General features: G+C 47.8%; 1 protein-coding gene across 2 annotated transcripts in view; it reads left to right on the forward strand.

The window, feature by feature from the left end:
* FSHR (follicle stimulating hormone receptor) overlaps positions 1-15,924 on the forward strand; it is a 92,630-nt gene that overhangs the window by 32,376 nt on the left and 44,330 nt on the right. For both annotated transcript variants that reach the window (XM_068153451.1, XM_068153450.1), the window contains exon 2: positions 1,114-1,185. In XM_068153451.1, coding sequence (XP_068009552.1) covers positions 1,114-1,185 — 72 coding nt within the window. The remainder of the gene's footprint in view (positions 1-1,113; positions 1,186-15,924) is intronic.

The raw sequence follows: 15,924 nt of genomic DNA on the forward strand, positions 1-15,924 counted from the left end.
AAGGTCAGGATGAGACTGTCTCCTATCAGAGGTTCAGATGAGAAAGAGAGGTCAAGATGAGACTGTCCACCATCAGTCCACAGAAAAGCTGTGGTGACTGGGTCTGGTGTCTTGCTGAGGCAAAAGAGCTCCTGACGGGTGCTTTTTCCCCCTAAGCAGTAGCCTGATGTTGTGCTCTACCTCTGATCTGGGCAGGCAGTTGGAATCCCAAGAAGCTTTTGAGCATTACACCTCGAAGGAGGTTGGAGTGAGGTGGGGGCTGGTCTCTTCTCACAAGTAACTAACTAGCAAGAAGACCAGAGGAAATGGTCTCAAGGTGCACAGGGCGGGGGATTGGTTGGATGTCAGAAAAAAGGATTTTTTTTTCTGCAAGAGCGGTCAGGGATTGGAACAGGCTGCTCAGGGAGGTGTGGTGGACTCGCCATCCCTGGAGGTGTTCAGGAAATGTGTGCGTATGGCACTGTGGAACATGATCTAACAGCCATGGTAGCGTTAGGTTGATGGTTGAACTCCGTGATCGTAGAGGTCTTTTCCAACTTTAATAATACTGTGATATCACAAGCCCTGTGAGGAGAAGCTGAGGGAGTTGGGGTGGTTTAGCCTGCAGAAGAGGATGCTCAGAGGAGACCTTCTTGCTCTCTACAACTGCCTGAAGGGAGGTTGTAGCCAGGTGGGGGTTGGTCTCTCCTCCCAGGCAACCAGCACCAGAACAGGAGGACACAGTCTGAAGCTGTACCAGGGGAAGTTTAGGCTTGAGGTGAGGAGAAAGTTCCTCCCAGAGAGAGTAATTTGCCATTGGAATGTGCTGCCCAGCAAGATGGTGGAGTGACCATCCCTGGAGGTGTTCCAAAAAGGCTTGGATGTGGCACCTGGAGCCATGGTTTAGTTATCAGGAGGTGTTAGGCGATAGGTTGGACTTGATGATCTCTGAGGTCTTTTCCAACCTTATTGATTCTGTGATTCTATTATATGATTCTATTCTATGTATGTAGACATCAGAGCCTTCAGCCTGGATAGTGTCCTTGCAGCAGTGATAAAGACCTCTCCTGTGCTGATAAGGCTGAGTCCTGTGTGATGAATAGTGACCGATCACCCCATTTTCTCTATTTTCAGGAGGTTTGTCCTCACCAAGGTGAGAGTCATACCCAAAGGAGCTTTCGCAGGACTTGGTGACCTGGAGAAAATGTAAGGATAATGTCAATATTTACTGGCAAACATTAATTCTGCTTGAAACAATAGTTTCTGATTTTAGGTCCTGTTACGGTCTGTGAGCAAGCCTCTATTTCTGAGCTTCATCTAGTTTCATCCTTCTCTTTAGAAATACAAAAGAAACTTCTTTTAGCACCGTGTCCCAAAACATTGTTGTCATCAAAGCATTTTTCTACCAGCAAGCAGACAGTCTCCAGTGAAAGGATTGGATCAGCATGGAATGGCATTGCCATTTATAAATGCAGTGCCACAGCAGAAGGTCGTGGGGAAGTGATTACTGTGAGAATTTTGCAGAATCACAAATCACAGAACGTTAGGGGTTGGAAGGGACCTCCAAAGATCATCCGGTCCGAGCCTCCTGCCAGAGCAGGATCACCTAGGGCAGGACACACAGGAACACATCCGGGTAGGTTAAGAATGTCTCCAGAGAAGGAGACTCCACCACCTCTCTGGGCAGCCTGCTCCAGGGCTCTGCTGCTCTCACAGTGAAAAAGTTTTTCCTTCTGTTCCTGTGGAGCCTCCTCTGCTCTGGCTTGCACCCATTGCCCCTTGGCCGGTCGTTGGACATCACTGAGCAGAGCCTGGCTCTGCCCTCCTGATACTGCCCTGAACATCTTTATCAACAGGAATGCGGTCACCCCTCAGGCTCCTCTGCTCCAAGCTCAAGAGCCCCAGTTCCCTCAGCCTTTTCTCAGCAGGGAGAATGTTCCACTGCCTTCAGCATCCTTGTGGCTCTCCACTGGACCCTTTCAAGCAGTTCCACGAGGTCCTTCCTGAAGTGAGGTGCCCAGAACTGGACATAATATTCCAGATGTGGCCTCACCAGGGTAGGATAGAGTGGCAGGAAAACCTCTCTGGATTTACTCAGCACACCCCTTCTAATTCCCCCCAGGATGTCATTGGCCTTCTCTGAAAACTTTCAAAACCTCCCTAGATGTGTTCCTGTGTGATCTACTCCAGGTGATGCTGCTCTGGCAGGGGTTTGGACTTGATGATCCTTTGAGGTCTTTTCCAGCCCTTAAAACTCTGCGATTCTGTGCTAAGCCCATCAAGCAGTGCTGTAAGTGGTCATTGTTCCTGAGAATAGGAAAAAGAAAGTCTTCCTTTTTGTGGCTATGAGTCACCAGTTAGGAATAAAAGCACGTCTGCAGCAACAGTTTTGTTGGCACTTGTTTCTCTCTAGTCCTGCAGGGTTCCTTTCAGCCTAGTCCTTATGGAAAATCATTGAGCTCTCTGGACTGTGAAGTGGGTTGCAAAGTGCACTGAAATCTGCCTCAATTACCTTTAATTACTCCAAAACCATATGTCAGATATGTATGAAGGCAGTGATGGCATAGAATAGGATGCCTCTAAACGATTTGTTAACCAAATAAATAAACAATCCATGGAAAAGCGCCTGATTTGAAAATATATAGCTCTGTTACTAATAATCCATGGAGAAGAAATTTGGGGCAGGCAGTGTATAGCCAAACCAAAAACAAAACACCCGACCTTGAAAATAGAAGTGTGGCTAATGAGACCAACTGAGATCAATATGGCCAACAGATAGAACCTGAAACGGCTCACAGATCCTAAACCCTAACCCCTGAAACATTCATCAGAAATAGTTATCATAATGTAGGGTCAGTAAAGTTTGTAATCAACTGATAGATTTGCGTATAAAAACACAACCTTTGCGTGAAAGCTTTTCTTTTCCTTTTTTCACTCCTGCAAGATCATGCAGAGAAAGGAAGACTGAAGCAAATGTTGGTCTACTTGAAGAAAACAGCTATTAATAATCTGATGCCTCCATGTGGTAGGTTGTGGATAGCTTGATGTGTACAAATGAGATACTTCAATGTAGTACAGGTTTGTGCTCACCTAGACCTAAACAGAATTGCTCTCTACAACTACCTGAAGGGAGGTTGTAGACAGACGGGGGCTGGTCTCTTCCTCCAGGCAACCGGAACCAGAACAAGAGGACACAGTCTCAAGCTGTGCCAGGGGAGGCTTAGGCTGGATGTTCGGAAGAAATTCTTCACAGACAGAGTGATCGCCCGTTGGAATGGGCCGCCCCGGGAGGTGGTGGAGTCACCATCATTGGTGGTGTTTAGGAGGAGACTTGATAGGGTGCTTGGTTGCATGGTTTAGTTGATTTGATGGTGTTGGATGATGGGTTGGATGTGATGATCCTGAAGGTCTCTTCCAACCTGGTTTATTTTATTCTATTCTATTCTGTAGAATTCTTTAGTGTGTTATTGGGCATTGCCTTACATCTACCTGAAAGAAGGTTGTAGTGAGGTGGAGATTGGTCTCTTCTCTCTAGTATCAAGTGATAGAAAGAGAGGAAATGGCTTCTGGTTGCACTATGGAAGGTTTAGAGTAGATATAGGGGGGCAAAAAAATGTGTTGAAAGGGTGGTCAGGCATTGGAACCAAGGGAGGTGGTGAAGTCACTGTCCCTGGAGGCGTTGAAGAAACCTGTGGACATTGCACTTTGAGATACGGTTTAATGGCCACGGTGGTGTTAGATTGATGGTTGGACTCAATGATCCTGGAGGACTCTGAAAAAGACCAGTGTCTCATGCAGTCCAACATGGCTGTACACAGGATTTCTTTATCATTATCAGATCATTTCTAGCTGTGACTCTGAGAACAAGGTCAGCTGTAAAGTCCAGAAACTCCAGAGAATGCTGATCTTTGGAATCATCTGCTGAGGATGACCTGGTTGAAAACAAGTTAAGTCAAAGATGAGTCCTCATCCTAACTCTGTCGTATTTATGCTCAAAGTGAATTAAGGCTTTTGAACACGATGACCAAAACTTTCCGGCCATCAAAGAAAAATCATTCAGCATCATTTTTCAATGTTTCTGCTTTCTATGTCTCTTAGTTTCCTCCTAAACACCCAAACAGCTGAGACCTTTGAACAGAGAGATGTATGTTTTCCACAAAATGTCAAATATTTCCAGCTACTTCCAGTCAGGCTCCAGTCACAGTATCCAGGAAAGATCCTGTTTGGTTTCCATTTGGACCTTCCATAATGGACTCACTCAGTAGTGTGACCCAGAAATGTTGGCACGGAGCACTTGATCTGCCCTCCCTTGTGAAGCTCCAGGTTTTGTTACGAAGTCCAAATCTTTCAGTTTTCATCTGATGTGGTTTGGTTTGGTTTTGGTGTTGCTGGGGTTTTGTTGGGTTGGTCGGTTGGGGATTTTCTACTTCATTCGCCTCTAACTTGGCAAAATACAAACCGGAATTTTACTTGGTGAAATTGTCACTAGGATAATTTTGCTATTTTCAAGGTTTTTTTTGGAGATAATGAGATGACATTTCAATATTCTCTATCTCGTCGTTTTCTGCATTTTGGCCACAACAACCCCATGCAGTGCTACAGGCTGGGGTCAGAGTGGCTGGAGAGCAGCCAGGCAGAGAGGGATCTGGGGGTGCTGGTTGACAGCACCTCAACCTAAGCCAGCAGTGTGCCCCGGTGGCCAAGAAGGCCAATGGCATCCTGGCCTGCATCAGAAGTAGTGTGGCCAGCAGGAGCAGGGAGGTCTTTCTGCCCTGTACTCGGCACTGGTTAGGCCACACCCTGAGTATTGCATCCATTTCTGGGCCCCTCAGTTTAAGGAGGACATCGAGACACCTGAATGTGTCCAGAGAAGGGCAACGAGGCTGGGGAGAGGCCTGGAGCACAGCCCTGTGAGGAGAGGCTGAGGGAGCTGGGGTTGTTTAGCCTGGAGAAGAGGAGGCTCGGGGGAGACCTTCTTGGTGTCTACAACTACCTGAAGGGAGGTTGTACCCAGGTGGGGATTGGTCTCTTCTGCCAGGCAACCAGCACCAAAACAAGAGGACACAGTCTCAGGCTGTGCCAGGGGAGGTTTTAGGCTGGAGGTGAGGGGAAAGTTCTTCACAGAGAGAGAGGGAGATTGCCATTGGAATGTGCTGCCCAGGGAGGGGGTGGAGTCACCAACCCTGGAGGTGTTAAAAAAAGTCTTGGATGTGGTGCTTGGAGCCATGGTTGAGTTGTCAGGAGGTGTTAGGTATTAGGCAATAGGTTGGACTTGATGATCTCATACATCTTAATTTATTCCTCTACAGAGGAGTGACACTTCCCAAGCATAGACTAAGAGGAAGACCCTTCCTGTCCTCCTAAATAGGATGTTTAATATCAGGAAATAAACTGACAGGCTCTAAGCATCTGAGTTTTCTCTTACTAAACGTGCAGCGTGAATTTTCCTATCCCAAACTGCTTCAGAAAGCCACAGATCTGAGGAACATCCTAACCATCTTATTGTTAGCAGCTCTCCAACTCTTGCCTCATGTTAATTTGGATGTTGAGGGCAGCAGATTAGTTTTTTCTCAATACATTTAATCTGCTCCAAAGTTTTAGCCAGTCAGAACATGGCAGCTCACCTGGACTCCTGCTCAACCAAGTTGTTTACAGTCCCAGAACTAATTAACCCTCCAGTTGCTAAATTAAAAAGGAGCCTTGTGCAGGCACATACCTGACAAAATCAATGCAACGTGCTCTGCATCTGCTGTGTCATCCGCAACCTGTGCTGGAAGTGCCTAATTCGGAGGAGAGACAATCTGAAGCAATAATGAAGGCTCCCTTTGTCTCCTGCTAAGTTTCATCTTATTACTACAAGGTAGCAAAACAGATTTGTGCACATTGGTCTGGCAAGGTCTGATTCAAGGGGCACAATTATAGAAACTTTTGTCTGATTGCCTCAACATACGGAGGCCAAACAGGCTGCACGTTTGTACCCCGAGGCACAGGAGAAGGCAATCATCAGTCATGTGTTCTGATGGAATATTATATGCATGTAATATGTGCATCTGTTATGCATATGCATATTATATACGTATGTACCAGTGTAGATTAGGGATTGACCCGCTGCAGAGCAGCTCTGCAGAGAAAGACCTTAGAGTGCTGACGGAGAAGGAGTTATCCGTGAGCCACCAATGTGCCCCTGTGGCCGAGAAGGCCAATGGTATCCTGGGGTGCATTAAGAAGAGCGTGGCCATCGGGTCTAGGGAGATTCTCCTCCCCCTTTATTCTGTGCTAGTGAGGCCTCATCTGCAGTACTGTGTCCAGGTCTGGGCTCTGCAGCTTCTCCGCTTTTTTCTTGCACCGTGTATCATGTGCTGCCTCGTTTAGTATGTGAAAGGCCGTGATTAGATAAAAGCACGAAAGCTCCTCTGAGTAAATCGTTACGATTATAGTTTCATAGTTTCATTCAGGGTTGGAAGGGACCACAAGGATCATCTAGTTCCAACCCCCCTGCCATGGCCAGGGACACCCCACACTAGATCAGGCTGGCCAGAGCCTCATCCAGCCTGCTCTTAAACACCCCCAGGGACGGGGCCTCGACCACCTCCCTGGACAACACATTCCAGGGTTTCACCACTCTCATGGGGAAGAACCTCCTCCTCACATCTAGCCTGAATCTCCCCACCTCCAGCTTCATTCCATTCCCCCTAGTCCTATCACTACCTGAGATCCTGAGAAGTCCTTCCCCAGCCTTCCTGTAGGCCCCCTTCAGATACTGGAAGGCCACAATGAGGTCACCTCGGAGCCTTCTCTTCTCCAGACTGAACAGCCCCAACTCCTTCAGTCTGCCCTCATAGGAGAGGTGCTCCAGCCCTCTGATCATCCTTGTGGCCCTTCTCTGGACACGTTCCAGCACCTCCACGTCCCTCTTGGAATAGGGGCTCCAGAACTGGACACAGTACTCCAGGTGGGGTCTCACCAGGGCTGAGTAGAGGGGAAGGATCACCTCCCTCGACCTGCTGGCCACACTTCTCCTGATGCAACCCAGGATCTGATTGGCTTTGTGGGCTGCTAGTGCACACTGAGAGCTCATGTTGAGCTTTTTGTCCACCAGCACCCCCAAGTCTCTCTCCTCAGGGCTACTTTCCAGCCAGTCACTGCCCAGCCTGGATTTGTGCCTGGGATTGCCTCGACCCAGATGCAGGACCCTGCACTTGCTCTTATTGAACTTCATGAGGTTGGCTTGTGCCCACCTCTCCAGCCTGTCCAGGTCCCTCTGGATGGCCTCCCTTCCCTCCAGCGTGTCTGCTGCACCACACAGCTTGGTGTCATCAGCAAACTTGCTGAGGGTGCACTCAATGCCACTGTCCATGTCACCCACAAAGATGTTGAATAAGACAGGTCCCAGGACTGATCCCTGAGGGACTCCGCTTGTCACTGGCCTCCACTGGGACATGGAGCCATTGACAGCCACTCTTTGGGTGCGGCCATCAAGCCAGTTCCTTATTCATCTAGTGGTCCACCCATCAAACCCATGTGTCACCAGTTTGGAGAACAGGATGTGGTGCGGGACAGTGTCGAAAGCTTTGCTCAGGTCCAGGTAAACGACATCAGTTTCTCGCCCCTCATCTATTAATTTTGTCACCTGCTCATAGAAGGCCACCAGGTTGGTCAGGCAGGATTTGCCCTTGGCAAAGCCATGCTGACTGTTCCCAATCACCTCTTCACTATTCTTTTGAGCGAGTAGTGACTCCAGGAGGATCTGCTCCATGATCTTTCCAGGCACAGAGGTGAGACTGACTGGCCTGTAGTTCCCTGGTTCCTCCTTCTTGCCCTTTTTGAAGATGGGGGCAATGTTTCCCCTTTTCCAGTCTGTGGGGACTTCACCAGACTGCCATGACTTTTGAAATGTAATAGAGAGGGGTTTAGCAACCTCATCTGCCAGTTCTCTTAGTACCCGTGGGTGTATCCCGTCGGGTCCCATGGACTTGAACACTTTCAGGTTCTTCAGATAATCACGAACCTGATCTGCACTTACAATGGGCAGTTCTTCCTCCCCGTCCCTGGCTTTGTCTTCCATAACATCAGGAGTGTGGCTAGAGGCCCTTGCAGTGAAGACTGAGGTAAAGAAGTTATTAAGTACCTCAGCCTTTTCCTCATCACTTGTGACCATGTCACCATTTTCCTTTCTGAGGGGGCCCACACCTTCCCTAGTCTTCTTCTTCCCATTAATATACCTGTAGAAGTTCTTAGTGTTCCCTTTAATCTCCCTGGCTAGATTCAATTCAAACTCTGCTTTGGCTTTCCTAACCAGGACTCTTGCTGCTCGGGCAGCTTCCTTATATTCCCCCTGTTCTACCTGTCCTTCTCTCCACTTCCTCTAGAGTTTCCTTTTAAGTAATTGAATGTAACTAAGTGATTGAACGTAACTAAGACATTTGGAAATTGGATTTAGGCAGGACTTCCTTCCTATCTTTTTTTTTTTTTTTTCATTCATCCTTTGGGTAAATCTGCTATCTATGGTTCTGCAAGAAGCAAAATCTGGATTTGCAGGCTCTGCTGTGACACGTAAGGTAAATAGTGCATGTTTCCAAAGTATTTATCTGTGGTGAAAGCAGGGGGCCAGGGCATTCTCTATGCCAAAATACGTACTGAGCAAGTAACAATCATACTGTGGTAATCAATACTCCAGGGTACGTTCTCAAGGTGCAACTCCATGGAGATTAAATTCTAATTTACATTATAGAAAGTTATGTGCAACATTCTGCATCCTAAGGGCAGGGCATGGAAAAAGCTATTCTACTTAATGCATTTAAATGAGTCTAAACATGCATTTCTCTCAGGGAAATGGGGAACTAGAGCTCCAAAACACTAAGGTGAGTAACCGGCATGAGCAAAGCAATTCAAAGTTCAGGCTGACATCCTAAAGAAAGTGTTTGAATGGGACCGCTGTTATGGTATGAATGCATTGGAAGCCCAGTGTGTTCCCGATTCAGTTTCCTCATAGAATGGTCTGGGACTGAAAGGACCTCCAAAGGTCATCTAGTCCAAACCCCTTCTGCTGTAAGCACTAGATCAGGTTGTTCAGAGCCCTGTCAAGCCCCAGCCGGAATATTTCCAGGGATGGGGCCCCAACCACCTCCCTGGGCAACCCGTTCCAGTGTTCTACCACCGCCGCCTTTGAAAGCGGAGGCTGCATCCTATGTTCTAAACAGAACAAGTAGTGAAAGAACAGTTTGCTGCATCATTATAGAATCACAGAATTGTTATGGTTGGAAAAGACCCTTAAGATCATCGAGTCCAAGCATCGACCTAACGCCACCATGGCCATTAAACCGTGTCCCAGCTGGCCCTCTGTTTTGTGGAAGAGACCTTAGACCGCCAAAACCCAAAAACCAAAACAACAAAACCAACCGACCGAAAAAGAACCAAAAATCAGCTGAGAGGTGGGCTTTTATTATCCATGTCAGGAAGTCACTGCTCATGTCAAAGAGCAGAGCTTTTAATTATAGATTTGTTGGAGTTCAGCAAGTGCACAACCCCATCCTAATCTTTTGGTAGCACTTGGGTGGACAAATAAAATAAAAACCCTTAAAAGAGGCAGCTGGAAAATGTAAAATCAATTCATAGTGTCCATAGCAGCATTTGCTAATTGGTCTGCTAAAAAAAAGGCCCAGAATTCATTCTAATATTTGCATATTTTAATTGCAATATGTTAGAGGATGAGAAAAGAAGTGTTCCACAATTCTTTCTGTGTGGTTTGGTATCCTGATGCTTGCTTGTTTTGATGGAATAGATTTAGAAAGGAAGGGGGGGTGGAAAAAAGTAAAGAAAATGCATTTTGCAATTACTTCCCTTGGTTGAGTAGGAACAAATTTGGTAGTGATGAACTGGTAGCAGAATCTTCAGTTGTTAACTGTGTTGGCATGAAGCCAGCGTTAGAGACTGAAGTATTTAAAGCAAGAATCATCTTGGACGTAATTTCTGGTTCCTGCTTTACAGCTGTCTAGACAGAGAGACAGACAAAGCAAAAAAAAAGGAAAAAGAAGAAAAAAAGAGGGAAATCCACTTTTCTGAATGTGTGCTAAATGCTTTCATGCCTCTCCCTAGAGACAAACTGTTCAGGTTCCCTGAATTCATCAAAGGCGAGACGTGGGCAAATGCTTCTGCGAGTTCTCCCTCCTCCTTAGGAGCAAACTTCAATCCGGTGTTCCTCTGCCTTCCTCTACACAAAGAAATCAGACAAAAATTAAGCGCAGACTCAAATCAAATAGCTCGTGTGCATGTCTTGTGGGCTCTGAAGCAGCCTCATTTGTTTAAAGTGAGATTTGAGGGTGAGATGTACGGTTCTGAGCTCAAAGGGCAGAAGCACCTCTTCAGATGAAAATGTGACAATTAGGAAGAGGTTTTGTCCTCAGTTACTGTTTCTCAACGGGCTTGCGCTGCCCTTACACCATTTTCTGGACCGCTGCTAGAGCAGTGGTGATCAGGTGAGCTGCATGCTGTGGCTGTTTGTAGGGAGATATTTGGGAGACATTGGCTTCCATTTTGCCAGGCTGGCTCACACTAAGTCTTTCCCTCCGAGTCATGAGGCTGAGTATTATAACTGATAAACATAGCGAGAAGCCTCAGATTTGATAGTTATCCCATGGTGCAGAAGTAATACCATAATCTTTCCTCTTTTTTCTTGTGGAGTATGCCTTATGCATACCGAGGAGGCAGGATTGATGCATCCACCTACCAGCTAGCTTTCTGAGATTCATCGCTGGTGCTTTTGGGTTTGGGTTTTTTTTTACTTCAAGAGAGGCCATAACCAGTATTGTAAAATACAGGCTGGCTGCTGACAGAGGTAGGTTTTCCCTCCTGCACACACGTCTCTTCCTCAGTTTGCATCTCTTTTTTCCAGGAGCTTCACTCTAGTTTAAAGTTTCAAGATGTATTGTAATTTGAGATCCTTGTACTTTCAAACTGGAATCGGTGACCATCTAAGTGGAGAAGAGAAGACTCTTGGCAGACCTTATAACTCCCTTCCAATACCTGAAAGGATCCTACAGGAAGATTGGAGAGGGACTTTTTACAAGTGCCCCCTTGTAGGACGAGGAGAAATAGATTTAAATTGAAGGAGAATTGGTTTAGATTGGATCCTAGGAAGAAATTCTTCTCTAGGTGGGTGGCAAGACTCTGGAATGGATTGTCCAGAGAGGATGTGGATGCCCCCTCCCTGGAGATGTTCAAGGCCAGGTAGGTTGAGACCCTGAGTAACCTGATCTAGGTGAGAGGTGTTCCTGCCCATAGCAGGGAGGTTGGATTAAATGATCTCTCGGTCATCTCTTCCAGCCTAGGCCATTCTAGGATTCTTAACCTGAGTAATACATTATGGAACTTCCCTATTTACATCAGAAAATTGAATGGGAACTCAGAATGGCTGGTTCTAATTGTATGTTACATTTCCAAATGTAATGTGTGGCAAAAGGTGTTTCTTCTCACGACGCCTCAGACTTTTTCTCTGATCTAAAGAATTCAATTTTTCCTCGATAAAACAGGTATATTCAGCTCTAATATCCCTGAATAATTTTGGGGAAAATATTGTCTATTATGTCCTATGAAGAGAAGCTGGGGGAGCTGGGGTTGCTTAGCCTGGAGGAGAAGAGGCTCAGAGGAGACCTCAGTGCTCTCTAGAACTACCTGAAAGGAGGTTGCAGACAGGTGGGGGTTGGTCTCTTCTCCCAGGCAACCTGTGACAGAACAAGAGGACACAGTCTCAAGCTGCACCAGGGAAATTTAGGCTGGAGGTGAGGAGAAAGTTCCTCTCAGAAAGAGAGATTGGCCATTGGAATGTGCTGCCCAGGGAGGTGGTGGAGTCCCCATCCCTGGAGGTGTTCCAAAAGGGATTGGATGTGGCACTTGGAGCCACGGTTTAGTTGTCGTGATGCGTTAGGTATTAGGTTGTTAGCTGGACCTGATGATCTCTGAGGTCTCTGCCAACCAGGTTGATTCCATGATATTGTGATTAATTACATTTTAACTCCCAAACAGAATGGAATTCAGAATAAAGTCTATTGACTTGAAAAGGAAGAGGATCATAAAATCATTGGATGACCTCCAAATTCATTAGCCATTGGAATGTGCTACCCAGGGAGGTGGTGGAGCCACCGTCCCGGAAGCGTCTAAAAAAAGACTGGATGAGGCCCCTAGTGCCATGGTTTAGGTGAATAGATGGTGATGGGGGATAGGTTGGACTTGATGATCTCGAAGGTCTTTTCCAGCCTGGTTAATTCTGTATTCTGAGTAGGGTTGTCAGTTGGACTTGGTGACCCTGAGGGTCTTTTCCAGCCCGAACGTGTCTGTGATTGCGTGAAGGCAGAGTGGCACCGGATCAGACAGGTCAGACCAGATCAGGACCGGTTTCTTTCCGGAGGATTTCAGAAACACTTTCCCCACAATCGTTTTGTCTTGCTTTTCTGTTGACGTTAGGAATCGTGTTAGTGGGGCTGGCACGCTGCAGTGAAGGATGGTTTCCCGTCGCTCTGCAAATGCCGACGGAAACCTCAGCGTTTACAGGAAACAAATGTTAAGATGAAGTCAAGGCATTTATTTTCCAAGCGGGAGACACTGATTCCCTGACACCATTATATTGCATGGCCTTTTTGTCCTGTTCCTACAAATGACTGATGTGGGTTTCATCATTAGTTTAATGGTTGCTTTGCTCAGTGCAGAGGCAGCTGAGCATGTTGTCATTATTAGTGAGCTGCATTTTGATTTTGCTGTGAACAATGCTGCCGGTCCCTATTCATCCCAGGTGCAAAACCAGACATTCTTTGTGCCCATTGCTTGCTTTGTGACTGAGTCAAGAACAATTTTGCTTACAAAATATTGGAATATTTCTTTTGATTTCTCGGGTAGTAACCTGGTTTTGATGGAAGCTTCCATGTATGTGCCTGAGTCTTTAAAAATAGGTAAGAATGGGGTGTACCTTTTGTGAGTAAACTACTTACCGAATCACAGAATTGCCAGGGTTGGAAGCGACTTCAAGGATCCTCTAGTTCTAACCCCACTGCCATGGGCAGGGGCACCTCACTCTAGAGCAGGTTGTTCAGAGCCACATCCGGCCTGGCCTTTAAAACCTCCAGGCCAGGGACGAGGCTTTCGCCACCTCCCTGGGCAACCTGTTCCAGTGTCTCACCACCCTCATGGTGAAAAACTTCTTCCTAATGTCTAATCTCTCCTCCTATAGTTTTGCTCCATTCCCTGCAGTCCTATCACTCCCTGACACTGCCCAGTCCCTCCCCAGCTTTCCTGTAGGCCCCCCTCAGATACTGGAAGGCCACAATAAGGTCTCCTTAGAGTCTTCTCTCTCCAGACTCAACGACCCCAACTCTCGCAGTCTGTCCTCGTAGGAGAGGAGCTCCAGCCCTCTGATCATCTTTGTGGCCCCTCTCTGGCCGCCTTTCGGCACATCCAGATCCTTCTTGTAATAGGGGCTCCAGAACTGGACACGGTCCTCCAGGTGGCTTCTCTTACTCTGGACCTGCTGTTAAACAAGACTGATCCCAGTACTGATTCTTGAGGGACTCCTCCTGTGACTGGCCTCCACTTGGACGTGGACCCATTGACAGCCACTCTTTGGGTGCAGCCATCAAGCCACCTCTTCATCCACCAAGTGCCCCATCCATCAGACCCATACTGCTTAACTACTTACTTCTTTCTCTTCTGTTTTGAGTGAGAGTCTCTGATTATATGTTTGTAGATTGATTTTCCATATTTTAAAGTCTTTAAGTGCTGGGTATTTAGGGTTTTGTCTTTTCCTATCTATGCAGTGAGAAAAGGATTCGCTTCTCACTTCTGTTCACAAAAGTGTTTATGTCCCGTAGGAAAACTGGCAGCATCAGAGCTCTCTGGAGGAAGGGAGGTTGTGTATTCCCTCTGAGGGCTAATGGGCATGTTTGGAGGCGAACAGCTTTGAGGTGCCACAAGTGGCAGGAGGCTTACGGATGACAGGAGGATACTACACTGAGGAGCAGGGAGGGAGCGGCCTCAAGGGTCACGAAAAGGGTTTTGCAGAGGTCGGTGGAGTTTATTGCCACTTGGAATAAGCCACTGTGGAACTCCAGAGGCACTTGGATGTCAGGGTAAGGGGATATATAAATATTTTTACTTACCTTCCAATATCCTTTAAGGATTTGTCTGTTTTAAATTTCATTATGCTCATTTCTAATCTAATAAAACCTGCCTTTATTGAGCCTAGAATCACGGGATGGTCCAGGCCAGAAGGGACCTCCAAAGGCCATCCAGTCCAGCCTCCCTGCAGCCAGCAGGGACATATCCAACCAGATCAGGCTGCCCAGGGCCTCGTCGAGCCTCACCTGGAATATCTCCAGGGAAGGAGCCTCAACCACCTCCCTGCAAAACCTGTTCCAGTGATTCATCACCCTCATGGTGAAGAACTTCCTGATGTCCAGTCTAAATCTGCTCTTTTCTGGTTTGAAGCTGGTACCCCTTGTCCTGTCACCGCAGGCTTTTGTAAACAGTCTCTCTCCGTCCTTCCTGTAGGCCTCCTTCGGGTACTGGAAGGCTGCTTTTAGGTCTCCTTGGAACCTCCTCTTCTCCGGGCTGAACATCCCCAGCTCCCTCAGCTCGTTCTTACAGCAGAGGTGCTCCACACCCCCCCCCGATCATTTTTGTGGCCCTCCTCTGGACTCTCTACATGGGCAGCCTGATGTCATTTACCTGGACCTGAGCAAAGCCTTCGACACTGTCCCACACCACATCCTGGTCTCCAAACTGGTGACACATGGGTTTGACGGGTGGACCACTAGATGGATAAGGAACTGGCTTGATGGCCGCACCCAAAGAGTGGCTGTCAATGGCTCCATGTCCCAGTGGAGGCCAGTGACAAGCGGTGTCCCTCAGGGATCAGTCCTGGGACCAGGCTTATTCAACATCTTTGTGGGTGCCATGGACAGTGGCATTGAGTGCACCCTCAGCAAGTTTGCTGATGACACCAAGCTGTGTGGTGCAGCAGACACGCTGGAGGGAAGGGAGGCCATCCAGAGGGACCTGGACAGGCTGGAGAGGTGGGCACAAGCCAACCTCATGAAGTTCAATAAGAGCAAGTGCAGGGTCCTGCATCTGGGTCGAGGCAATCCCAGGCACAAATCCAGGCTGGGCAGTGACTGGCTGGAAAGTAGCCCTGACGAGAGAGACTTGGGGGTGCTGGTGGACAAAAAGCTCTACATGAGCTCTCAGTGTGCACTAGCAGCCCGCAAAGCCAATCAGATCCTGGGCTGCATCAGGAGAAGTGTGGCCAGCAGGTCGAGGGAGGTGATCCTCCCCCTCTACTCAGCCCTGGTGAGACCCCACCTGGAGTACTGTGTCCAGTTCTGGAGCCCCTATTACAAGAGGGACGTGGAGGTGCTGGAACGTGTCCAGAGAAGGGCCACAAGGATGATCAGAGGGCTGGAGCACCTCTCCTATGAGGGCAGACTGAAGGAGTTGGGGCTGTTCAGTCTGCAGAAGAGAAGGCTCTGAGGTGACCTCATTGTGGCCTTCCAGTATCTGAAGGGGGCCTACAGGAAGGCTGGGGAAGGACTTCTCAGGATCTCAGGTAGTGACAGGGCTAGGGGGAATGGAATGAAGCTGGAGGTGGGGAGATTCAGGCTAGATGTGAGGAGGAGGTTCTTCCCCATGAGAGTGGTGAAGCCCTGGAATGGGTTGTCCAGGGAGGTGGTCGAGGCCCCGTCCCTGGGGATGTTTAAGAGCAGGCTGGATGAGGCTCTGTCCAACCTGTTCTAGTGTGGGGTGTCCCTGCCCATGGCAGGGGGGTTGGAACTAGCTGATCCTTGTGGTCCCTTCCAACCCTGAATGATACTATGATACTATGATGCATCAGGTCCATGTCCTTACTATGTTGAGGGCCTAAAACCCTTTAATTCTTCTTTGGGTCATTTTGTGTATAGGAAG

This window comes from Melanerpes formicivorus, unplaced genomic scaffold (genome assembly GCF_026170545.1).
Source record: "Melanerpes formicivorus ecotype bairdi unplaced genomic scaffold, bMelFor1.0.p_v2 SCAF_26, whole genome shotgun sequence".
Taxonomy (NCBI): domain Eukaryota; kingdom Metazoa; phylum Chordata; class Aves; order Piciformes; family Picidae; genus Melanerpes; species Melanerpes formicivorus.